General features: G+C 45.0%; 2 protein-coding genes across 2 annotated transcripts in view; one reads left to right on the top strand and one right to left on the bottom strand.

The window, feature by feature from the left end:
* TRAPPC2L (trafficking protein particle complex subunit 2L) overlaps positions 1-24,919 on the top strand; it is a 423,767-nt gene that overhangs the window by 17,727 nt on the left and 381,121 nt on the right. The gene's annotated exons all lie outside the window — the stretch shown is intronic.
* SNAI3 (snail family transcriptional repressor 3) lies at positions 1,782-14,142 on the bottom strand. Its single transcript, XM_069085561.1, has 3 exons — positions 13,875-14,142; positions 6,051-6,686; positions 1,782-3,953 (listed from the first exon to the last, which is right to left on the bottom strand). Exons 1-3 carry the CDS (start codon positions 13,948-13,950, stop codon positions 3,772-3,774), a joined length of 894 nt encoding a protein of 297 aa, XP_068941662.1. The 5' UTR covers positions 13,951-14,142; the 3' UTR covers positions 1,782-3,771.

The following is a 24,919-nucleotide window of genomic DNA, read 5'->3' as shown; positions in this document are numbered from 1 at the left end:
GAGGGCAGATTTGAACCCAGGAAGATGAGTCTTCCTGGCTTCAGCCCCAGGGTTCTATGCACTATAGCACCCCCTTGCTGCCCACAAGTAGGCTTAATAATTGTTTATTGACTGAAAGGAGGGGCATGAGTGATAGGGATTAACTGAGAACATAGTATTGACAGTAATGTCTTTGAGATAAGGTGTGATGTAGAGGTCAGGTAGTTTTTAGTTGAAACTGGAGCTTTTTAGGCCATCCATCGTGGTCTGGAGATCCCAGCTTCACTTCTACCAGAGTGGACCAAGTCCCTCAGATAACTGGCCCCAAACTAAGCACCCATGGTCTTTTGCCCCTGGTGATGAGCCCAAGCTGGGGTGGCATCATCAGACCAGAGTGGAACACTCTGGACTCACATCTCATCTCTGGGGCCTAGACTACAACCAGCTAAATCAATGGGGTTGGGAAGAAGGCAACTTTTACCCAAGCATGAGTCCAAATAAATTCCAAATTCTGGGAGCAAGCTTAGAATTTGTTTTTATCTTGTATATATTTCTGTAACATGTGAACATATTGTCTCTCTCCACCATATAAGTAGGAAATGGTAGAGACCATTTAATTTTTGTCTTTGTATCTATCCCCAACACTTAGCTCAGTGATTGGTGTGCACTAAGCATTTTAATAAGTGCTTGTTGATTGCTTGATTGGGTTCTGGGTAGTGTAGGAGAGCAGTAATGAGAGCTTTTATCATTTGCTGGATGACCTCATTCCAGACCTAGGACAGTGGTGACCAACATGTGTTCCCAGGCCTGGGCCAGAAGTAGAACTGCTGGGAACAGGCCAATCCCACTGCTGAGGGACAGGTGTCTTCTCCAGAAAATCTCCCCACCAGGCATCTTGGTGGAGGCGTCAAGAACTCAATCAGTCTCAGACAAGGCCCCTCCCTGGCTCATTCCTAGATGCCATCCCTTCAAGGGCAGAGCTGAGGAGTTCTCCAAGATCCACTGGCAGGAGGTGGGGACAACCCAATGAATGACTGCCCAGGCAGGCCTGAGAATGGAAAAAAGGCAAGTCAGGGGGAAGGCAAGGGGCATCAGACATGAAACCACCAGAGCTGGGGGGATGAGGGCAGGAAAGCTGAGTGGAGGTAGCCTTGCTTGGTAGCATCACTGGATTAGGGAGCTTCCAAGGAGAAGTATCCTAACCAACACATAGTAAAGAGCAAAGGTTTGTGTTGGCAGAGCCAGACTTCTTCAGGGCAAGACATTAAAGGAACATGGCACCTGAACCTGGCATTTCTGTAAGAAAAAAGCCAACAGAATTCAGAAGGGGAAGCTTTGTCCAAGTTCATTTCCTCTGCAAAATGCCACACAGAAATCAGCAAAGGCTGTCAGTCACGTCAGGGTTTTCTGTGTAAGTATTCCCATGTTAGAATATTGTGTAATAGATGGAAGAAAATGATAGCCCACTCTTCAGGTGCCCTCTCAACACTATGGTTTCTCACAAGGGCTCCAATAAATCCTCCCCTTCTTCACCTTTCCCTACATTTCTTCAACACTATTTCCCATCATTCTCTCTTCATGGCATTCATTTCCTCCATACTACATCCTTATTTCCCACTCTCCACCTCTTCTTTTCCCACAAAGTATTTCATCTCAGGATACTCTCTTTCTCTCTCTCCCTTGCTACCCCATCTTCCATATTCCTTCTGTTCAGATAGAGGGCCAGATTATATTAGAATACTGCTGAGGGCCATCTCTGACCTTAAACTTTTTTTTTTAATAGTATTTTCCCCAATGACATGTAAAGACAAATTTCATCATTTATTTTTAATTTTGAGTTCCAAATTTTTTCCCTCCCCTCCCCTTCTCCTTCCCTAAGAGGGTAAGCACTTTGATATTGGTTATATATGCTGAGCTCAAACTCCTTAATTAACCCATTGCTTTCTTTGAAACTCAACTCAAATGCCATCTCAATGAGGCCTTCCCTCATCCTCCTAGCTGCTAGAATCTTTTCCTCCAAAGTTACCTTCTATCTATTCTGAATATACCTTGTACATCTCTCTCTCCATATATATGTATATATACATATATATAATATACACATATATATTCTCCATCATTAGATTGTAAAGTCAGCATCTTTTTTTTTAAGTTTTCAATATTCATTTTTTATAAGGTTTTGCCTGCCTCCCTCTCATCCCCCTCCACAAGACAGCAAGCAATCTGATACAGGTTATACATGTGCAATCATGTAAACATAATTTCCACATTAGTCATGTTGTGAAAGAAGAAACAGAACAAAAGTGAAGAGCCACGAAAAAAAAAAAGTGAAAATAGTATGTTTTGATCTGCATTCAGACTTCATAATTCTTTCTCTGGATCTGGATCTAGCATTTTCCATCATGAGTCTTTTGGAATTCTTGGACCATTGTATTGCTGAGAAGAGCTAAGTCAATCCTAATTGATTATCATACAATATTCTCCTGGTTCTGCTTACTTAATTTTGCATCAGTTCATGTAAGTCTGTCCAGGTTTTTCTGAAATCCACCTGCTCATCATTTCTTATAGCACGATTAAATTCATACACAACAACTTGTTCAGCCATTCCTCAGTGGATGGACATCCCCTCAATTTCCAGTTCTTGGCCACCACAAAAAGAGCTGCTATAAATGTTTTGCACATGTGGGTCTTTTTCTCTTTTTGATGATCTCTTTGGGATGTAGACCTAGTAGTGGCGTTGCTGGATCAAAGGGTGTGCACAGCTTTGTTGTCCTTTGGGCATAGTTCCAGATGGGGTGGTGTCACCCACTTTTGAAACATCCCCAGTACTTTGCATTGTGTCTGGCACCTTGATACAAGTGCTTGACACATGTTTGGATAACTTTAGTCCCAGAGAATCACCCAGAAAATCTAAGCTCAAAGAACAGGGCAGACAGCAGTTTTGTGACTCCTCTTTTAATATGACACAGGTGTATTTCCACACAGAAGACAGTCACACAAACAGTAGCCTAGGACGGTTCTGCAAAGGTGCCAGTCCGGCAGGGGGAGCCTCCCCACACCCACTTACCTCAACCAATCATGACTGCCCTTGTCTGGTATAGACACGTTTTCCCCTGCTTTTATGAGAGAGAAAACAAGGCAAAGGGATATGTAACAGCTTGCCCCGGGCCCCACATTGTCAGAAACAAGCCCAGAGCTAGGTTTGCTAATGCTTACATCGGTTTCCTAGACACTAGAGCATGCCACAAGCCCTGGGTAAAGCCTCAGTCTGGTGTACAAAGCTGGATGTGCCCAAATCAGAGCATTGTCCAGGCACTGATGGGGAAGGGCTCCAGGTCCAGCAACGCAGAGATGTATATCTCGATGTTCTTTGGCTCTGCAGCTGGAATTTCTTCCCTTCTCCCTAAATCCTACCAGACCCCAACTCTTCACAAATAAAATGGAGCACTTTAGTCTGTAACCCGAGGAAATGGCTTCTTCTCACCTTGCACACTCTTCCCAGAGCCAGAAACAAAGACTCAATATGGGACAAAGGGAAGTGGGAGGCACAGATGAGCAGCCCAAGGCCAATGGAGAGCCACACTGACCAAGCACATCGCTTTGATGGGCTAACACCAAATGGAAAAGGAAAGAGGGAGGCCGAGAGCCCAGGTTCTTGACATAACCCACGATGTTGTTCTCCTGCTGGCAGATGTTCCTCGCCTGGCTCCAGACTTCCAAGGGTGACCCCTCGTTCTGGATGTTCCAGGTCAGGTCTCCTCCTCTCCTCACTTCCCTGGCCACTTGTGGCCATCAGGAGGCCGGGCAGCTGCCTGCTTCCTTGTGTCGGGTTAACAAGGACATGCGGGAGAAGGTTTTGGTGCAGCTCTTACACTGGTATTTCTTGATGTCTGAGTGGGTCTGCAAGTGGGCCCGCAGGTTGGACCGGTCAGCGAAGGCCCTACTACAGTGAGAACAGGCATATGGCTTCTCACCTGGGAAGAGGAAAAGATGAAACCCAAGTGACTGGAATGTCCAGAGGATTAATTTCTAGCTTCCCTTCCCAGACAGTCCAGAACAAGATTGAGCTCTTGTATAAGACCACTGCAGAGGGCAGATTTAAATCCACCCTGTATTATAGGAAGAAGTTAAATGAAACACCTTGAACAGAATACTTAAAAAAATATGCAGAGTGCTTCATATCTATTATAAATGGGAATTCATTCTCATGATGGTATTCCTTGCCCTATAAGGTAGATAATAAGGAAAAGGAATTATCACTGCCCCTCTCTCCCACTGGAAGGAATACTGGGGTAGAGCTATTTGGTGGCAGATTCATAATGCCTCATCCATGCTTTGACTATGATACCACACCACTGTTTCCTTAGGAAAATTTAAAGTGGAGCGAAAAATCCTCCAGAAAATAGCTTACATTTATATAGTGCCTACTATGTGCCAGGTACTTTACAAATATTATCTTATTTGATCCTCACAATGACCCTGGGAGATAGGTGCTATTATCCCCATTTTACAGTTAAGGAAACTGAGTCAAACAGAAGTTAAGTGACTTGCCCTAGGTCACACAACTAATAAGTATCTGAGGCTGGATTTGAACTTAGTTCTTGATTCTAGACCCAGTACTCTATTCACTGTGCCCCTAGTTACCCCTATGTCCAGAAGTATAAAAAACTATATAACAAATGCAATTGTGGGCCCTAGTGAAAAATCAAGGGAAAAATTAACTAGGTTGAGCCTCTGGATCCAAGAGTCATTAGCCCCCCCAAAGCATCATTCTACCTTGTTATCTCAGGATCACAGAGAACTTCCGGCCGTTTGACCCATCCCTTACCCCATTAAGCTGACTCTGGCAGGTGAATGTATAAAACTAGCCGGGTTCTAGCACCGAATGTTAGCATTCTTCCTATGGCTGGGCACCACCAGGAGAGATGGCCACCAGGGACAGCCTTCTATGGAGCCACCTTGCATTCCAGCCATCCTGGCCCAAGAGCACTCAACCCCCTGACATTCTGGAGCCAGTGTGTTTAGTGATTCAAGGGCCCTTTTGAAGAGGGAAAGCAGGCAATGAGGAGATCCCCTCAGCCAAGTGCAGCAAGGGAGAAGAAACAACTCTACAGTGACCAGAAAACGGCTCTTGCAAAAGTCTGCTTTTCAATCTCTGCCTCTGGGGTGGCTCATATGAGATTCTGAGCAAGCCCTGATACAGACACAGCTGAAGGGTTTGCCTCCACCCCCAAGAAGTTTATCTGCCACACCATGCGTTATCTTTCTTCTGATCCGAGTGCTACTAGAGGTACAGGCAAACCACTGACATAAAGGGTGGGTGAGTAGTAGAACTCTCTCTCTCTCTAGAATGATTGTCTCCATCACTTTCCTCATTTCTCCTTGCCTCAGTTTCTCTCTTTTTCTTGGTGTCCATAGACTCTGTCTTTTCTCTCTCCTCTCTGTCTCTCTTCTCTCTGTTTCTCTTTCATTGTCTCTCTCTCCTCTCTGTTCCTCTCTCTCCTCTCTGTCTCTCTTTCATTGTCTCTCTCTCCTCTCTGTTTCTCTCTCTCTCTTTCTCCTCTGTCTCTCCTGTCTTTCTCTCCTCTCTCTCTCTGTTTCTCTCTCTCCTCTCTTTCTCCGTCTCTCCTCTCTCTCTGTCTCTCTCCCTCAAAGCCTTGAATCTCTATTTGATCAATCCTTCATGAGTGAGTTATGTTTGCTATAGCTTTTCCCAATTTACCAGTGAAATCTCTAGCCATAATTTCAGACCCCCAGAGAAACAACACATTCCTTGCCTCTGTATAATTGTTCCATTCTCCCCACCTCTGCTACCCCAAAACCCTAAATTATAGCAGGGGATGAAAAAACAGATTCAGCTCACAAAGATTCAGATTCAAATAACGGATTAAGTCTGCGAGACAAATTGCAAAGTTTTTTGTTTTTCTGAACGAGGAAAAGGAAATTGTGTATGTGTCTGTGCTTCTGTGTTTTGATTACTCCTATCCCATTAGATGACTAGCAATTGTCTTCCTCAGAGTTGGTCTCTCCTCTGACTCTGTAGCTCTGGTTCATCTCTCCCCCGGTCTCACCTGTGTGAGTCCTGATGTGACCTTGGAGGAGCCAGGGTCTGGAGAAGGCCTTGCCACAGATCTTGCAGACACAGGGCAAGGTGTGTGTCCGGATGTGCATTTTGAGGGCCCCCAGGCTTGTGTACTCTTTGTCACAATACTTGCAGTTGAAGAAACGGCAGGCCTGAAGATCACAACGCAGCTGTCGGTGTTTGGAGAGCCCGGAGAATGTGTGGTAGGTCTTATGGCAGTCAAAGCATTCAAAGCAGCCCACAGAGCCCAGTGGAGGGCTCCCACCTGGGGGGCCTCCACCCCCAAGAAGTTTATCTGGAGCCTTGTCTACCTCTGGCCTGGGATTAAGAGGCCACTGCTTCGGCACGTCCAGCAATGGGGAAAGGTTGAGATGGTTCAGGCTATCCTTGAGAGGGGTGCTGGGGGCTCGGCCATCTAGGGAGTCCACCACACTGATTTCCAGAGGCCCTGGGCCAGTGGTTCCCCGGACCTCCCCATTTAAGGGGAGAGGCAGTGAGATACACGCAATGACGGACTTGCGGTCCCATAGGCTGGGAACATCACTGGGTGCTGAAGGTTGCACTTTGTCCTGAAGGAGCAGGGGGAAGACCAGTCCCTCACAGGTGTAGCAGGATGCATCTATCTCTGTAAGGATAAGGAGAGAGAGAACAGAAAGACATGAGAGATGTTGGAGAGTTCCTATCCCCATTTGCTTATTCTACCTCACAAACCAAGCGCAGGTTCCTTAAACTGCCCAGTAGCAAGGGAAGGGAGACCTTACGGATGTCTCCCTAGAACAGAAGGAGAGACTTTCACGCCACTGTCTGTCCCAGGGCAGACCGAGCTCCTGTCCCATCCACCCAGTCACCAGAATCTGAGACATCTCAGGATCTAAAAACACCAGTGCTTTGTCAGCTTTCTTTCTCTAGGTTTCTGAGCAGCCCCAGCAGTCAGAGCACTAGGCAGCATGGAAAATATAAACATGCAAATATCCTTTATCCTCAGGTGGATTAGTCAACATGGTGAATTCTTTCAGCCATACTTACTATCAAACAGCCACACCCTCAGCTGACATAACGAACCAGACCAACTAAGATTATTTGAAGTTTTCATCTATCCTGGCTACATCTAGAGTTGATGTTATTAAACAATATCTAAAACACATTAATAATAGCAAGAATTTTGTCATTCAGTTGTGTCCAATTCTTCGTGACCCCATTTGGGTCACAAGATACTGGAGTGGTTTACCATTTGCTTCTCCAGCTCATTTTACAGACGAGGAAACTGGGGCAAACAGGCTTAAGTGACTTGCCCAGGGTCACACAGCTAGTAAGTGTCTGAGGCTGGATTTGAACTCAGGTCCTCTGACTCCAGGGCTAACACTCTGTCCTCTGTACCACCTAGCTGCTCGAATTTATGAAGCACTTTAAAGTTTCCAAGGTTTGTCATCTTGTCTGATCTTCACAACAATTTGGGGCAGGAGATGTTAGTATTATCCTCATTTTGCAGGTGAGGAAACTGAGGCAGAAAATAGTTAAGTGATTTGCTGAAGGTCAGACATCTGAGTCTAGATTGGAATTCAGGTCTTCATTACAGAGCTTGACCCTTGCTAAGGGACAATGTCAACTGTATGGCTCAGCTATGGCCCAGCTGGTTCATGTTCATGTCCTTTTTAAAAATGTGAACCCTGTTTGAGTATCTACAAACTAGATCTCCAGAACCAGAATGCCACTCTAATAGAAATGACATTTGTTGTTGCGCAGTTGTTTCAGTCATGCCCAACTCTATGACCCCATCTGGGGGTTTTCTCAACAGAGACACTGGAGTGATTTGCCATTTCCTTTTCCAGCTCATTTTACAGATAAGGAAACTGAGACAAACAGGGTGCAGTGACTTGGCCAGGGTCATACAGTTAGTAAGTTTCTGAGGACAGATCTGAACTCAGGAAGATGAGTCTTCCTGACTCCAGGCCCATCAGTCTATCCACTGTGCCACCTAGCTTTCTCAAGACAAATCCTAAAAATCTACAATTAAACAGGGGAGAAACCACTCATGAAAATTAGCATTTGCAAGCCAAGCACCACTATACAAGTCTCCCAATCTCCCTAGCAAGTAGAGGGGTCAGAGGCTCAAACACCTAAGCTTAAATGCCCCCAGTGTAGGCAGATTAGTGAAATGGGTTGTGGCTAAATTCTGAAGTGTTTTCCAAACCAAAATTTCAGAATGAGCTCCCTTACTCTTGGTCCATAAAAAACTGTTAACCCATGTTCCATAACATCCCCCATACATATGTATCCACATATAATATAGAACCAGCATTTATCCATGGAAACTGACAAAAAGGGGGCCCCTGAGAGGACCCCTCTCTTTCTCTCTGGTGATTTCTTGTACTCCTTGCCCTTCAAACAGAGTAATGGATCTCTCAGAGACTTTTAGTATTTTAGAAAGAACACTGGCTTTTCAGGAAAAAGATGATAAGTCAAGGCTATAACTGTGCCCCTCAGACAAGTAGGCCACAAGTCAAATCAAGTATTTATTAAACACCTTCAAATGCTGGGGGTATAAAGAAAGACAAAATAAAAGTGTTCCTTCTGGGAACTCGAAAGCCAATGGATTGTGGAAGGCGGGTCACGAAACTGTGAGACCCTCAACAAGGCATAATACCTGCTTCCGTTAAACCCCCTGCACTACAGAAGCCTTAAAGATCTGTTTATCTTTCAGGAAGAGAGCAAAGGAACTTCCATTTGGAACTCAGAATTTAACCAGAATTAGTGTTACTGCTTCATTTTGTGTATTTATTTCTCCCATTTTATTGCAGGATAATCTCCAGAGGACCTGGAATGTTGGCTCCTAGGCACTGGGGGGGGGGGGGGGGGGGGGAGGGCGTTGAGAGTGAATCATCCCCAAGATAACTCTATCCCAGCACTCTGAACAAACAGCTTTGCAATGATAGTGATCTTCCCTCCTTCCAGGGGTCACTTTTTAGGAGACCTAGTCACACCTGTCTGCCTGCTCTAGCCCTGACCCATCAAACCCAACAGACACCATGCCTCTGCAAACTACTTATGAAACTGAACAAAGCTGAAATTCACCCATTCTTTTATACTTCTTCCCCCCCCTTCTTCTTCTCTTCTTTCCTTCTCTCTCTTCCCCATTTCCCTTTTCTTTTAGTCAAGCATATATTTTCAGGCCTTTGAAAATGTTAGTGGATTAAAGGCATCTGCTTTTTCCCCAGCCACATAAATTACTGACTTCTTATTGAGTTGTTTCTGTCATGTCCAATTCTTTGTGACCCCATTTGGGGTTTTCTTGGCTAAGATACTGGAATGATTTGCCATGTTCTTCTACATTTTACAGATGGGGAAACTAAAGGAAACAGAGTTAAGGGACTTGCCCAGGGTCACACAGTTAATAAATGTGTGAGGTCAGATTTGAACTCACAAAGATGAGTCTTCCTGATTCCAGGCCTGATACTCTATCCATTTTACCACCTAGCTGCACCCCCACAAGTCTTAACATAGTGTTAAGCCTGTATACACACACACATACATACATACATACATATATATGTCTATATAGGAGGGTATACGGGCATATGAATACATATGTGAGTGTGTGTATATATGTGTACAGGTATACATAGATAAGGGCATAGGACCAATTTAATAGGAAGGGATGATACTTAAAAGGTGAAATTAAGAGGTGAGAGAGGAATATAATGAGAGGAGATGAGGAGAGACAGAATGGAGTAAACTATCTCATATAGAAGAGGCAAGGGAAAATGGTTACAATGGAGGGGAAGGATAGGAAGGCAAAAGGGAATGGGTCAACCTTATTCTCACTGAATCTGGCTCAGGGAGGGAATGAAATACACACTAAATAGGGTATCTCACCCTACAGGAGAGTAGGGGGGAAGGGAAGTTGGAAGCACCCACTTTTGAAAAGGGACAGGATCAAAGTAGAGAATAGAACAAGTGGGAAGTGGGATAGGAGGAAGGGAAATATAGTCAGTCTTTTACAATATATCCACTATGGAAATGTTTTGCATTAGCTACACAAGTACAACCTATACTGAATTGCTTATCTTCCCAGTAAGGGTGGGTGACAAGGGAGGAAGGGAATGAATCTGGAATTTAAAGTTTAAAGTCAAATGTTTAAAATATATATACTATTATTAATATTATTTTACATGTAACTGGGAAATAAGATATACAGGCACTGGGGCATAGATATCCACCATGCCCTACTGGAAAGTCAGAGGGGGTATGGGAGAAGATATGGGAGAGAGCAGATTGGAGGAGGGGATATCCAGTGGGATCAATATTTTGGGGTGGTGGGTAGGGGAAAAACAGGGAGAAAATTTGTAACTCAAAATCTTGCAGAAATGAATGATATAAACTAGAAGTTAATAAAGCATTTGATTAAAAAAAACCTTAGTGTTAAGCCATTAAAGTTAAAAGCTACACTAAGAATTTTGGGATGCACTGTTGTTCTTAGGTGGGTCCTTCTCTCCTCCCAATCCAACCCTGGTGTGTAATCAGAAAAATGTTGACTTCTGGAAGAATTCATAGAAGGAAAAGAACTAAGAAACACATAAGTAGGGTCTATGACTCCATTGCTTGTATCACAGGCACCTAATAAATACCCATGAGCAATCATGATGAAATCAGTCACTAGTGCTCACCTGTTTCAAACCCTATCTATAAAGAGAGGTACAGGAGACAATCTTTCCAGCCATTCCCAATCCTCATTAAATGAGGTTATATCCTCACCTCTCCTATCTTAATTCTTCCTTTGGTAAAAAGAATAAATCCTACTTCCATCTTATCCTTTGTCCTTCCTCAGGGAGGGGTGTGGCAGCAAGAAGAGCTTTCGGTTCCTTCCAGATAGTCCCCTAAAGAATTCCATTGCATTATGTCACTGGAATGATCCATTTCAGTTCTGGGAACCTTTATCAATCAGATAGAAGAGGCAGTAGTAGGGCTTAATGGGTAGACTACTAGCTTTAGAGCAAAGCAGACCGGTGTTCAAGAACTGCTTGTGACTGGCCATGTGACCCTGGACAAGTCACTTGTCAGTGCTGTTGGCAACTCTAAAATTATAAATTATAGAAAAGTGCTACATTCATAGGAGTTTTCCCATCTAGAGGTTCCCCTAATTAATGAAATTGTAGAAGTTCCTAAACTTCCTTCTCTTAACACTAAAGTTATTTTCCATGCATCCTTTGAGGCTCAGCAACCTTATTATTCTTGGGTGACAGCAACAACAGAGCCAGGCAAAAGCTTATAGGTACCATGGACAGGCCTAAGGAATAAGTTGGAAATAGGAAGAAAAAGTAGAAAAAAGCAGGGGGAGAGAGGAGAAATATATTTTTTTAATCTATTTGATGGGAATGCCACCAGACCATGTCAGATAGCACTTAATGACTCCAGACCCAGAGAGTGAATATTTTTTACCTGATTATAAGGTAAATTATATTTTTACCTGATTTCTACCTGTGAATATTTTTTTAACTGATTTTTCCCTTTCTTTTGTTGTTCCCTGAGGTCAGGATCTCCAGTGAAATAGTCTTCGCTCCTTGTGGGTTCAGGTAATCTGGATGCTCTAATTCCCAGTAGTACCCTCCAAGGAGCACACCTACGCCAAAGCAAAGCCCTAGCTATCTCAGACCTTCTAAAGACACAGGGAGTTCCCTCAGCAGAAAGTCTATCCTGGAAAAATGATACAGGCAAGACCCATGACCATTCCCCTTTGGAACCAACCCCACCCTAGCCAGAGACAGGTGGTTGGAGCTTGGGAGGGCAATCAGCAGGAAATCTTACCAGTTGGTATTTTAAAAGACTGATATACAGGCAATTAGGGTCAAGTCTCCCCAGCACCTCCTCTCCTCTTCAATAGCTATCCTCTCTTATTCCCTTTCCCCAGACTACTCAGAATTTTAACCCAATTTTACTTATTGAAGTGGTATCAGGTTGGGGGTGGAGAGATACCCCTTAGGGATGGCTCTGGGCACTGCCATTAATGGGAGTCACTTGGAAATTGAGATCATCACCCATGTGGTGGTTACTTGGAGGGGGTGGGGTGGGGAGTGGACATGGACATGTGTTAATGAATAATTCACTTTGACGGTGTGGATACCATTGCCAAACAATGGACTTCAGGGGCTTAGAAGGGCGTGTTTGATCAGGTGACTTGTCCCTACCACAGGAAAAAATAACCCTTCACAAAGACCATTCTAAACCCCCCTCAGTTCCTCTCCCTCCTACTTTGGGGGATACAGAGTAATGCCCTCCCCTCAGATTTTTGCCGATCTCCAGATAGCGGCAGCTGCTCTATTAAGTCAGAGGACTGTGTTCTTATGCCTCCAAACAAGCTCCTCCTGAAGGAAAAAGTTTTACCTTGCTGTTTCCCCTACTGCCAGTGACTCGCTGTTGGGGGGTGATTCAAAAGGCTGTAGCGGAAGGAGAACTGACCTGGGCTTGAATCAAAGCTCTGCCACTTTGTACTTGTGTGACCTTGAGCACATCAATTCCCTTCTCTAGGCACCAAATTCCTCATTTTACAATGAGGGGGCTCCTTACAATTTCCAGTCAACGAACTGTAGGAAGGTCTGAGAATCTTTTCATTCAGTAAATTAGAACTCAGCCCCTTAGGAAGTCTCTATGAGGCAGAAAGGTTATAGGGAAAGGGACCTGAAGAGTTAGAAACAGAAGGATTCAGGGCTGCTAGGGATGGATAAAGGCTCGGTCCCTCTTTTTCACACTTTTCCAAGGAGTTTAAATTCAGCTTGTGGCTGCTCTCTGGAATTGGCCACTTAGACGCTCTCTTTCCTCTAAGTAAGTGTCTCTTCCTGAAAGAAACAGAAAGAGACAGAGAGTCTAAGTGTCTGCTCCTATCAGACACCAGTCAGGAGTGGAATTCGAAATCACTGGAGAGGTGGGGAAAAGGGAGACCTAACCCTTCAACCTTATTCTGTCCTCCGAGAGAGAGGGAGAGAGGGAGAGAGAAGGCAGAGAGACAGGGAGAGACAGAGAGACACACAGACACGGAGACAGAGAGACAGAGAGACAGATTGCTTTTCCCTGCCTATCCAGAAAAAAAAAAAAAAAGATCTGCACCCTCAGAGCTACGGGGAGTAACCACAGCTAGGAGTCTGAAACTCCTGGGATTCCAGAGTACAGCGGGGGCCAAGGGGGGGGGTCGCCGCCGCCAAGCCCTGTTTTTTTTCCTCTTCTTGTCCCAGTTGGGGTAGTAGGAGCTTGGGAAGTCTCTATCAGTCCTTAGCGGAAAGGTCGAGAAGAACACCTAGGTCTGGCCGGTCCCCAAAGCCCCAAGATCTTTCCCAGGAATTTGGCAACAGATTTTGGGGTGTTTAAACCCCCCAGTTGGGGGCTGAGACAGCCGCGAATCGACCTGGAGGCAAAGGTCGGGCGCAGCAGGTGGGTTCCCGCATGGTCCCATAGTCTCCGGTCCCCGGGGCCCCTGGCAGCCCCTTTCCCCTCCCCCGTCAATGTTCCCGAGGAATCTCCAACACCCGACCCCCGCAACGCCGCCGCCCCCGCATCCTCCAGCGCGGACTCCTGCCGGGCTTGCACCTGCCAGCACAAGGAGCCCCTGGGCTCTGTGCCGCCAACTCGGTCTCTAGCTGCTCTGACTCTCTTATCAATCAGCCCGCTTTCAAAATTAGTTTTCCTCCCCAAAAGGAGAGCGGGGGGCCGATCTGCCCTGTGTCCCCCCGGAAGGCCGGCGCCCGCGCCTCCCCCCGCCCCCAACCCCCACCTCCCTCCGGCCCTGCTCCAGCGCCGCCAGCTGCCCACCGGGACATTCCTTTACCTTTCTGAGATTCCAGTTGGCCATAGTTGGGAATTCGGTTGCTGCAGTGCTTTTTCACCAAGAAGGACCTGGGCATCTTCCCTGAGAGTAAGAAGGGGGTAGGGGACGGGGCGCTGGCTCTATGAGTCGGGTGGATTCCCCAGGGAGGTCCCAGATGCGGGTGAGGCGGCTGCCCTGGGGAGCCGCCAGTCCTGCCTGTAGCGCAGGACGGTCACCCAGCCCCGAAGGCTCGCATTCCTCCCTGCCCTCTAGGGCTGGACAGGGACTCCGAGTCAGGTGCAATAAGGGTCAGATCTTATTAACATAGCTCGCCCAATGGACCAACCAGGGCCTGGGACAAGTGCAGGGGGCGGGGCCGAGAGGGCCGCCTCCCCGAGGCTCCTTTGCCAGGGAACAGGTGTCGGACAGACGCCGGGTTCAAGACCCGAAAGCCCAGGCTCTTAGGAGAACCACATCCCTGCCTAATGACCCTGCTCGCAAGATCTCCCTGGCTCAGGCCCACTGGACTGTATAACCAGTAATCCTCACCATTCCTGCTGGGGGCAGGGGAGCATTTAAGGAAACTCACATGGACTTCAATTCCTTCATTTCTGTTTTTGAGTAAAACTTCATCCCCAGTGTTGGATATCATAATGCTGGTAATTATTGGGGTCTGGAAAACTGATCCCTGAGAAATTGGGTTGACTATACTCTTCTCTAATAGAAATTGCCTCAGATAAGTGTTCTCCTCACCTTCAATATCGAAATGCCAGGAATGGGTCACTAATCAAGCATTTGCCCAGTGAGAGAACTTGTATTTCTCTTTCGAGGGATTAGAGAGTTAGTGGAAAGAATACTGACCTATGAACGCCCTACCTGCTCTGCTACTAACTAGATATTCGTCCCTGGGCAAGTTACTTCCCACTTCTGGTCCTCAGTTTCCTCCATTGTAAAATGAGGGACTTTGGTTTATGAGATCTTCCAGAATGTTCTGGATTTTCTAGTTTTGTTCTAGTTAAACTAACCAGAAATCCACCTAATCCCCTGCCCCCCAAGCACATGACACATGTATAGATCATATAGATCCAGGAGAAACTTTAGAGACCATCTAGTTGTAGGTAACCCCTTTTGTATCCTGGAACCCTTTGGAAATTTGGTAAAACCTAAGGCCCCCTTCTCAGAATAATGTTTTTAAATGCACCAAATACATAGAATTATAATAAATAAATATGAAATAAAGATGCATTTTTCCCCATCTGAAGTCATGGAACCCTAGGATGGGTTAAGCACCCCTGATCTAGTCCAAGCCCCTCCTTTTGCAGGGGAGGGAGTTGAGGTTCAGAAAAGTAGTGGAATGTCCACAAGGTCACACATACAGGTAAGCCAGAATTCAAACCAGTTCCTTTGACTACACACCTATATTGGGGGTGTGGCAGAGAGAGGGCTTGCTACTCTGGTATGGGTCAGGTTAGATAGTGCACACACACACACACACACACACACACACCTCACATTTCTATAAGTTACAAAGTACTTTCCTCACAATCATGGACAGTGGTAGGTAGTATCCACATTATTATATCCATTTTACAGATGAGGTAACATAAAGACTATGTCATAAGACTCAAAATCTTACCAGCTTGTTGGGACCTGCCAGAGTTTGCACTTAGCAGACAAAGCCTTCAAGAGTCCAGGGTCATCATACCATGATTACATAGATTTGGATAGGGAAAGGACCATAGGCATCCTCTAGTATGAGCTCCTCACCCTACAAATGAGGAAACTAGGACAGAGAGGTCAATTGACTTGTCTAAGGTCCAATAGGTAGTGTTAGAATTAGGATATACACACATGCATATAATATGTGTATATCCATATATGTGTCTATACATACATATATATATTATATATCCATATCTATCTATTTCTTTCTATCTAAACTATCTACATATTGCCAGAAGTTACAGAGTGAGAAGGTGGAAAAGCTGGGAGCTAAAGCCCAAGTCTCCTAAATTCCAAGTGTTCTTTCCATGTTGCCTCCCCCATGACTGGTTGGATCACAGACTGACTGCATGGGGGATGTAATTATCAGGGTGTGTGTGTACTCTCCCTTCCTGCTTCCTCTGCCATTCATGGTTCCTGTATATAGACTTATCCCAAAGGAAAAGCACAAACTTTCAAATATTTCTACAAGCATCTTTAATCTGGGTATCATTCTTCCCTGTCTACTCATTCACAGTGTGACTGGGGCTAAAGCTCTCAGTGGTTTTCTCATTAACCTCACTCTGGTCACGCCCCATTCAGAAAAGTTATCTCAGGCTTCTTAGTAATATTCCTTCCTCTGATTTTACAATCCTTCTCACCTGGAAGTAGCAAGAGTTCAAAACAGTTGTACCCATTTTACAGAGGGTAAGTTGAGGCACAAAGCAATTAAGTGATATGCTCAAGTCAGTTAGCAACAGACCCAGGACCAAACCCATACATTCTGATTCTAGTTTGATGTTATTTCCTTTTGACCAGTTTCTCCCTGATTCACTGCATTTGATACACACAAACATTTGATTTTTCCTGGAAATTTGGGAAATAAAGAAATACTGGTGATGCTTAAGTTCTTCAAGAAACCATGATTTTATCGCTATGGATTCTTTTTTCTACCAATGTAGATATGAACTCCTTCACTCTTTAGTAGACAGTCTTCATTAATTTCTGTGGCTGGAACAAATTCCAAACCTGGTTGACCATTCCTCTGAGGATGGTCGCTGCTAGACTTCACTAGCCTAGTCCTTGGACTAGATGTACAAAACATCACCAAGTATGTAGTCAAAGCCTTTCCAGCTTGGTTCCTAACTTCTATCCTGCAGGCATAGTTTTAAAGACACAGGACCTGGCACGTATTTGTTATTGTTCAGTCATTTCATTCATGTCTGACTCTTTGTGACCCCATTTGGGGTTTTCTTTGCAAAGAAACTGGAGGTTTTTCATTTCCTTCTCCATCTCATTTGACAGATGAGGAAACTGAGACAAACAGGGTTAAGTTTGCGACTCCCCCAAACCTCCAAGATCAGATATAAAATCCTCTTTTTGGCATAACCTGTCCTCCACATGCCTTTCCAGTCTCCCCACATATTCTGTGAGACCTCCTGGCTATTCCTCAAACAATATACTTCCTCTCTTGGCTCCAGGGATTTTCTCTGGCTCTCTCCCATGCCTACAACACTCTCCCTCCTCATCTCTGCCTCCTGGATTCTCTAGTTTCTTTCAGTTCCCAGATAAAATCCCACCTTCTACAGGAAATCTTTCCCAGTTCCTCTCAAATCTAGTGCCTTCTTTCTTCTAATTACTTCCAATTTATTCTGTGTCTATCTTGTTTGTATGTAATTATTTACATGTTATCTTCCTCATTAGACTGTGAACTCCTCGAGAACAGGAACTATCGTTTGCCTTTCTTTGTATTCTAGTGCCTAACAAAGTGCCTAGTGGGTAGTAGGTACTTAAAAATGATTGACTCATGTTTGTTGTTGTTGTGTTTGTCCATGGCATCAGGGAAATGATGATAAGACTTGCAATTGACTTGGATTTAAGTGAGGCAGGGCTGTGCAAGGTCACCAGCCTCACTTTCTTCTCCAGAGCCATCTGGATCCAGTGACCAAATATTCCTCAGAATGACTGGAGATGACCCAGGATGCAATGGGAGACCTTAACCCTTTTATAGTCTAGTTGGATGTATAAAACATTTATTCAGTCAATGATCACTATCTACAATCTGCAAGGTTCTGAGTTAAGAACCATGGAGAAATAGGAAGAAGAATAAGACAAAGTCCCTTCCCTTGTGGGGATTACAATCTAGCAGACCCAAGTTAACCAATGATCAAAGGCAATACTCCTATTACTAGGTAGGGTACCGCCATCTTCCCAGTCACTGAGGCTGAGGCTGTCAACCTTCTACAGGAGCCCCTTCCTTCCTTCTGAGATTACCTTCCATTTACACTGTGTATATCTCGTATGTACATAGCTATCTGCCTGCTGTTTTTCTCATTAGAATGTGAGCTCCTTAAGAATCATAGTTTTTGCCTTCCTTTTTATCCCTAGTGCTTAGCCCTGTGCCAGACATAAACCTTCCTTAGAAAGAGTCCGAAGCTTAAATAGCTCAATTTTATAGGAGCTTAGTACAGTGTCTGGCACATAGGAGATGCTTAATAAATACTTACTGATTGATTGATTAAGAAGCCAGTGAGACAATGAGTTTGCCTCTAGGGTACAGACTTCATTGCTACTTTGTCCCCATCCTCTAAACCACAAAAGACCTCAAAAGGAATCTGAGACAAATAACTGGCTGAATTGGGGGCTCCTCACTATAAGCCCAGAGAGATTCCCCTAGCTGAAGGAAGTAACTCAGAACTAGGAAGAATTGTTAAACCTGAGAGGCTAGACTTCTCCTAACTCATCTTTGGAGGTTCTCATTATATTATTTGATTAAAGACTTTGTTAGAAAACTAACTGAATCTACTGGTTGATTGTTGGAGGGAAACACACTGGTAGGGGCTTATGCACTATTGTTAGAAGAATAATCACTTTTACCTCTAGAACTCTGAAAGGAGTAGCATTCACCCTATTGGAGAGTTTAGGGATATACCAGGTTAGCAGATTAGTATAAACCCTTCTCATATGACACTCACAAGGTAAATAAAAATGGTAATTTGGGGGGGGGGGACTGTAAGGAAGCTAACCCAGAGATCCCTGTTCTCACCCTGTGTATGGTGCCTTGGGGCAGAGAGGAAGAGATGTTTGAGTCAACTCCTACACTCCGAAACAGCAATGAAGGGCAACTAGGTGGAGAAAAACCACCAGCCAAGGCAGGCCCTTGGATGACAGGACAAACCTCTCCAGCTTGCGTCATCGTTTTGTGGCTCCCTTTGGCCCAAAGACAGCTTCTTCTGTTGGTACAGCCCCAGGGCAGATGTTCTAGAAACCCACACCAATCACAGAATCCCCAGCCCGCAGCTGAGACACAACCCCAGCCTGTGTCAGACTTGGAATGTCTTCATCATCCCAGAGCAGGTGATGAAGGGAATTCTGGACTGGACAAGGAACCTGGGAACACATCATCCCCTTGGAAACCTTTCACACTAGAGGTCAGCATCAAATGGAAGAAATCCGTTGATGAGGGAGTCACATTCACTCAATCAACAAGTATTTATTAAGAGTCTACTGTATGCCTTTCACTGGGAGATGGGGATAAAAATACAATGAATGAAATAATCTCTACTTCTCTCCAAAGCAGTTCATGCTGAAGGTTGTGTTTCATCAGAGTTCAGGGCCCTTTGGGAAAGACAGGTGTCAGCTCCCAAATACCTGCTGGTCTTCTGGAATGCCCATTAGAACTGGATATTCTAGTTCCTTGTTATTCCAATGATTTCCACACCCTCCAGAAATAGCTGGGGATTAGCAAAGGTGGAGAGAAGAAAATACAGTCGATTGCTCAGGAGTGATTATCTAAAGTGCCCAACTCACTTTAATATTTATTCATTCATCCAACCAAGCTGTTAGATGCAAAGCCTTAGGCTAGGAGCTGTGGGACATGCCGCATTTAGAGAAGCCCCACTTCCTGGTCCTCCTGGAGCTCAGTCTAGTTTCTTCCATCACACATCCTTTGCGTCCTGCCCTCTCTTTATGCCCCCCTCAGTATGCTTTGTCACATCAGAGAATACCCCTAACAGCAGCAGGTTGCCGTATGTCAAGTGAAGTCAAGTCGATAAGCATTTAAGGGCTTACTATGTGCCAAGTGTCAGGGCTCTAATGAGAGGCAAAAAACAAGATCCGTACCAGCATCAAGGTAACAGACTGTGCTGCCAGTGTGGACATAAGTCCTTCTGTCAGTTTCTGAGTCTTTTAATAAGCATTTACTAAAAGTCAAGCCTGTTTTCAGACTTTTTCAATGTATTGATCAATTATGCTCTCTTTTTCTTTGTCTTTAAAATACTATTTGTTGTATGGGATGCATCTCCAGGAGGGGGAGAAGAAAAGAGACTAGGAAAAACTCATGATATAAAAAACAAAAGATATCCATGAAAACTTACTTTAAAAAAAGTCTAGCATGCTTTCTGCTCTGGAAGGTAGAAAAGATCTGACTCTCTTCACTTCTTTCCCTTGACCCCCTAGGACGGAGCAGGGAGAAGCTGTTGGGGAAGGAGAGAGCTATTAAGATGTGGTTGAGAAACAGCTCAGAATAAGGGCCTCCAGGGCTAGAAGAGGTGGTGCCATTGTGGATAGAACTCTGGGCCTGGAATCAGGAAGACTCATCTTCCTGAGTTTAAATCCTGCCTCAGATATTGGCTAGCTGAGTGACCCTGGGCAAGTCACTCTACCCTGTTGCCTCAGTTTCCTCACCTGTCAAATGAGCTGGAGAAGGAAATGTCAAACCACTCTCACCCCTGACTGACATGTCATTACCCAGGGCAAAATGTTCCCCACTCAGTTTCCCCATCTGCAAAATAGGTATCTTAATGACTGCTTTTTGCCAAGAAAACCCCAAATGGGGTCACGAAGAGTTGGACATGACTGAAAAATCACTGAACAAGGACTAGAGGCAGGAAAAGCCAGGGAAATCTTCAGGGTACCTTAGGGTAGGGCTGGATTAGAAGGCAAAGTGACTCTGTGGGCTTGGGAGACTCATCTGAGTCACTCACTAGCATTCCAGACAAGTCTTAATGCTTCCAGTGTCTTAATACCAAGGAGGGCTTACTAACCCTCTGGTACTTGAGACAGCATTCTGTTTTCTGAACACTCGCAGACAGGGCATTGAGAGTTGGGAGGCATCTTGGAGACAATTCAATCCATCCTGCTAATTTCATTGAGAAGAAACCCAAGTCTGGAGAGGAAAATGAAGACTAGAGCTGGGATTCCTGCTCAGGGTTGGCGAATCTCATACCTTGGAGCAGGACCAAGGCTTGAGCCCCAAGAAACCTGCCCCTATTTGGGGGTCTTCAGGTCCTGACGCCAAAACCAGTATGATTTCTTCTATGCCATAAAGTTTCTTTTTGAGTTCAATAAGTTAGAAAGGAACTCAAGCCTTGAAAAGATCTCTCACCTCCCCAGTTCAGGACCCTTTCCATTTACATTCTCCTCACACTGCCTTCTCACCCCTGACTGACATTTCATAACCCAGGCAAAGTGTTCCCCACTTAGTTTCCCCATCTGCAAAATAGGTATCTTAATAACTGCCTTATAGCTACTTCTCTGAGATACAGTGAAGAAAAAAGTCTTCCTTCCCTTAGGAAGTCAGACTGTATGCGAACTATGCCTTCTAGTGTACGTGGGCACTGTATCCACATAATGGTAAGAGACCCAGAGGTTGACTCATGCAGATTGAATGTATTCTCTACAGAGAACTTATGGGATAAAAGTCCCATAGGAGGGGTTGCTATCTGCACTGTGAGAGGAAATGTTCATGTAAGGGAGCTCCTAGATCCAAGACTGGAATCCGGTGAAGTGACTGTTATATACTGGGATGCGTACACTTTGGGACTCAGAGAATCATTATGATTCCTTACTACTTGGGAAGCCATTCCTCCCAAGAGTCAGGAAGGTCCTGAGGAGTCATTCAGCCCAAGGCATATATCCATCCTAAATATCCCGGACAAGTGACATTCCATACCTCTGGGTCTTCTGCACCTGGGTAATGTTTTAGTCTCCTGATCCTCCCCCCATCATCCATTCGTTCAGAGATTGGCAGAGAGGTTAAGTGATTTGCCTAAGTCACACAGGGTACCAAAGGCTCGGGATTATGAGATCATAACATTTAGAACTGGAAGGGACTTTGGAAATCAATGAATCCAATGGTACCATTTCATAGGAGAGGGTATTGAGGGCAAGAAAAACTAAATTATTTGCTTCAAGGTGACAGTCACAGTTGAATTTCATTTCCAGGCTTGAATTTTATCTTCCATGCCACTCAGATATGCCCCCAGTGGCCTAATGAATTCCTTGCCCTCTTCCTTTCAAAATGGCAGACAGCCAATGGGACACTTCCATGCCCTAGTAGAGAAGCTCCAGGTTCCTCACTACCCTGAGTGATTCAGGTCCTGGATCACAAGTCATGTGGAAGGAATCCTGGAGAAAAGCAGACTGGGATAGTAGAGTCCAGCCCCTGGCAGCATTTGGGCTGCAGTCCCTAGCCTGTGAAACGAAAGGACTGGATTAGCCAACCCCAAAGACACCTTCCAGTGGCCCCATTCTAGGAGCCCAGGAGCCCAGGCTATCTGAGTCCTCCTCTGGATCCTGCTGGGAAACAGCAAGGCATTGCACAATATGAAACTTCTGCCCAGCTGAAGTCATTCTGGAGACAGGCTCTTTGATCCTTTCTCAAAACCTCAAGACATAATCCCAAGCCTGGGAGATAAGGCCTCTGGGGCTTTGTGCTTCTCCCAGATAAGCCACCCTGGGCCATTGTTCACACTCCTGTGTATCTAGGATTGGGGAAGGAGACAATACAATATGAGATGGTGAAATTCCCCACTTTCAGGAACTCCGGACCTCAAACAGGCAGTGGGAGAGTTAATGAATTATAGACTGAGCTGCCAGGGTTCCCGGCCCCCTTTGTCAGAGGGATACTTTCAGATTTTATCTTTCCCCAGGGAGGATGCCTGGTCAGAGCCCTAGTAACTCCTGCGGCTAGGACTCTTAGGTGTCCTGTAAAAGGCTCTGTCCCTGAGTCGTGGGCTCCTCACCATCCTCAAGGCTCTGCTGGGGGGCCCCTGATGGCCACAACAAGTCTAGTAGTTTGACAGGAATGAGACAAATGGCTCTATCTACTACTTCTGGAAATAAATTGGGAGAAGTCATTAAGGTAAGATACTACAAAAGAGAGGGACAGAGGCAGGTGAGAGGGTGGGGAGTGGGGGAGGGGTGCTCTGTGTGTGCCCATGAGGGGGAGGAAGGCTGGCCCCGTTCTTAAGCAATGAAGAGGATGCTCCTGACCATGCATTGTCAGACTAGTTCCCAGCACAGACATCACAACAAACAGTTCCCATGAGGTCAGTGGTGGAAACTAGAAAGATGTATTTAACGAACAGAGCAGGCCCAGTTTCTAGACGCTGCTCTCCAGCACTCAATGAAACATGGCATGATGTGGGGGAAGGAGCCACCTCCACCCCTTACTACCCAGGGGACCTTGAGCAGGTCATTTGCCTTCTTCAGGCTCCATTTTCTTCTTCTGTAAAACTGGTGGGGAGGGAGGGATAGTGGTGAAAGTGGCCTCTGAGGTCTGTTCCAGCTCCAAATCTATGATCTTAGTCTTATCAATACCTAGGAATATGTAAACTCACCTTGTATCTATTTTATATATGTACGCAGGCAGCTAAGTGGCACAGTGCATAGAGTGCCAGGCCTGGCGTCAGGAAGACCTGAGTTCAAATTCAGCCTCAGATACTTACTAGCTGTGTGACCCTGGGCAAGTCACTTAACACTGTTTGCCTCAGTTTCTTCATCTGTCAAATGAGTTGGAGAAGGAAATGGCAAACTGCTCCTGTTTCTCTGCCAAGAAAACCCCAAACTGGGTCACATACAGTAAGACGTGACTGAAAAGATTCCACAAAAATATATCTCCATGCTCCACCCACCCCCAGACTAGACTATAAGCTTCTGGAGGGTAGAGACTACTTCACTTTTGTTTCTGAATCCCCAGGATGGAGGACATAGTTGGTACTTAATGAATATTCATTTATTTATTGGAAAATAACAATAACAATGTAGTCATCTATTGCACCCACAGTTAGGAGAAAGATTTGGCGAAAGAGACTGGAAAGCAGTGATCAGACTGGGAAGAGAAAGCAGAGAGTACTGAGGCTGACACAATCAGCAGGAAGTCAAAGTAGATCCAGACAGAGGAAAGGCCATTAGATTTGGTCATTAAGAGACAGGATTCAATCAGTGATGCCAAGTTCAGCCCCTTGCTGATTTTTATCACTAGAGGGAGTTTTCACACCAAGAGTGGGAACACTTCACTTGCCAAGAAAAAAAAAACAAAACAGGAAAATAAGCTGGGACCCAGAGAGATGAGAAGTGCCTTGCTTAAGGTCACTTATGTTGGAATCTTGGTTAATTAATAATTTTGCAGCCATGCATCGAGGTAATTCATGCCAAAAGAACCTTCATATATATATTTTTAAAAGTATCAGCCCTTCACAGTCCAAGGTGGTATGTACATGAAAAATTTTCTACTGAGTTTGCTGAGGGAGGACAAACATTAAGACAACTCAGGGCTTCTAGGTTCAAAGATCATGTAGTAAGGAGGAAAAGCCAGCAGAAGCAAAAGCAAGGCCTTCTGGGTAAAGACAAAAAGTCCCAGAGCCAAGCAGGAACCCAAGGTTGTGCACAGCCCAGACCAAAGGGACCCACCCTGTTGTGCTGAGGGGAGGAGGGATGGTGTTGTCATTGGCCCCACACAGACACACTAGAGGTTGGGGTGAGGGGGTAGGGAGTGGGTAGGGGTTAATGGAGAGGGAGGCAAAGACTCTGGACCGACACCAAGACCCATAATCTCATTCATATTGTTGGTATTTTTCTAAGTGTGGTACTGTGAGCTGTAGGGACTATGTGGTCATGCCTGTGGGAGGAACAGACTGAGCTTACCTGAGGGGAGAGACTTACTGCTTTGTTAAAGAGACTCTGATGGAAGTCTCTCTTCTATTCTTTACACACAAGTAGAAAATCCCAGTCTTTTTTTTTTTTTCCTTTGGAAGCCTGATGCTTTCAAGGGACTGGGAAATCCTCAGGGATATATAAACCTTATTCTGATGGTCCCCGGGAAACTTCTGAATGGGGATCATGAGCCATAGAAATAATTATTAGGAAAAAAACTACTAAGATTAAATTTGATCATACGTTAGAGGAGAGGGATCTAGGGCCCTCAATTGAAACACATGTTACTCAATCAGTCAATATGCATCTATTAAAAGCCTACTATACTCCAGGCATTGTGTTAGCTGGCAGGCAGGAAAGAAAGGAAGGAAGGAAGGAAGGAAGAAAGAAAGAAAGAAAGAAAGAAAGAAAGAAAGAAAGAAAGAAAG

The sequence above is a fragment of the Petaurus breviceps genome, unplaced genomic scaffold (assembly GCF_028583685.1).
Source record: "Petaurus breviceps papuanus isolate PSGF00001 unplaced genomic scaffold, PetGlider_PUasm1.0 176, whole genome shotgun sequence".
Lineage (NCBI taxonomy): Eukaryota > Metazoa > Chordata > Mammalia > Diprotodontia > Petauridae > Petaurus > Petaurus breviceps.
This window is presented reverse-complemented; position numbering and strand designations above follow the sequence as displayed.

What these genes read in the sequence shown, in the direction of transcription:
- SNAI3 (XM_069085561.1), bottom strand. Translation starts at nt 13,950, where the DNA reads ATGCCCAGGTCCTTCTTGGTGAAAAAGCACTGCAGCAACCGAATTCCC. An exon ending in CCAACTGGAATCTCAGAAAG is followed by an intron (nt 6,687 to 13,874) that starts GTAAAGGAATGT and finishes TTATCCTTACAG; the next exon opens with AGATAGATGCATCCTGCTAC. An exon ending in TCACATCAGGACTCACACAG is followed by an intron (nt 3,954 to 6,050) that starts GTGAGACCGGGG and finishes TCCTCTTCCCAG; the next exon opens with GTGAGAAGCCATATGCCTGT.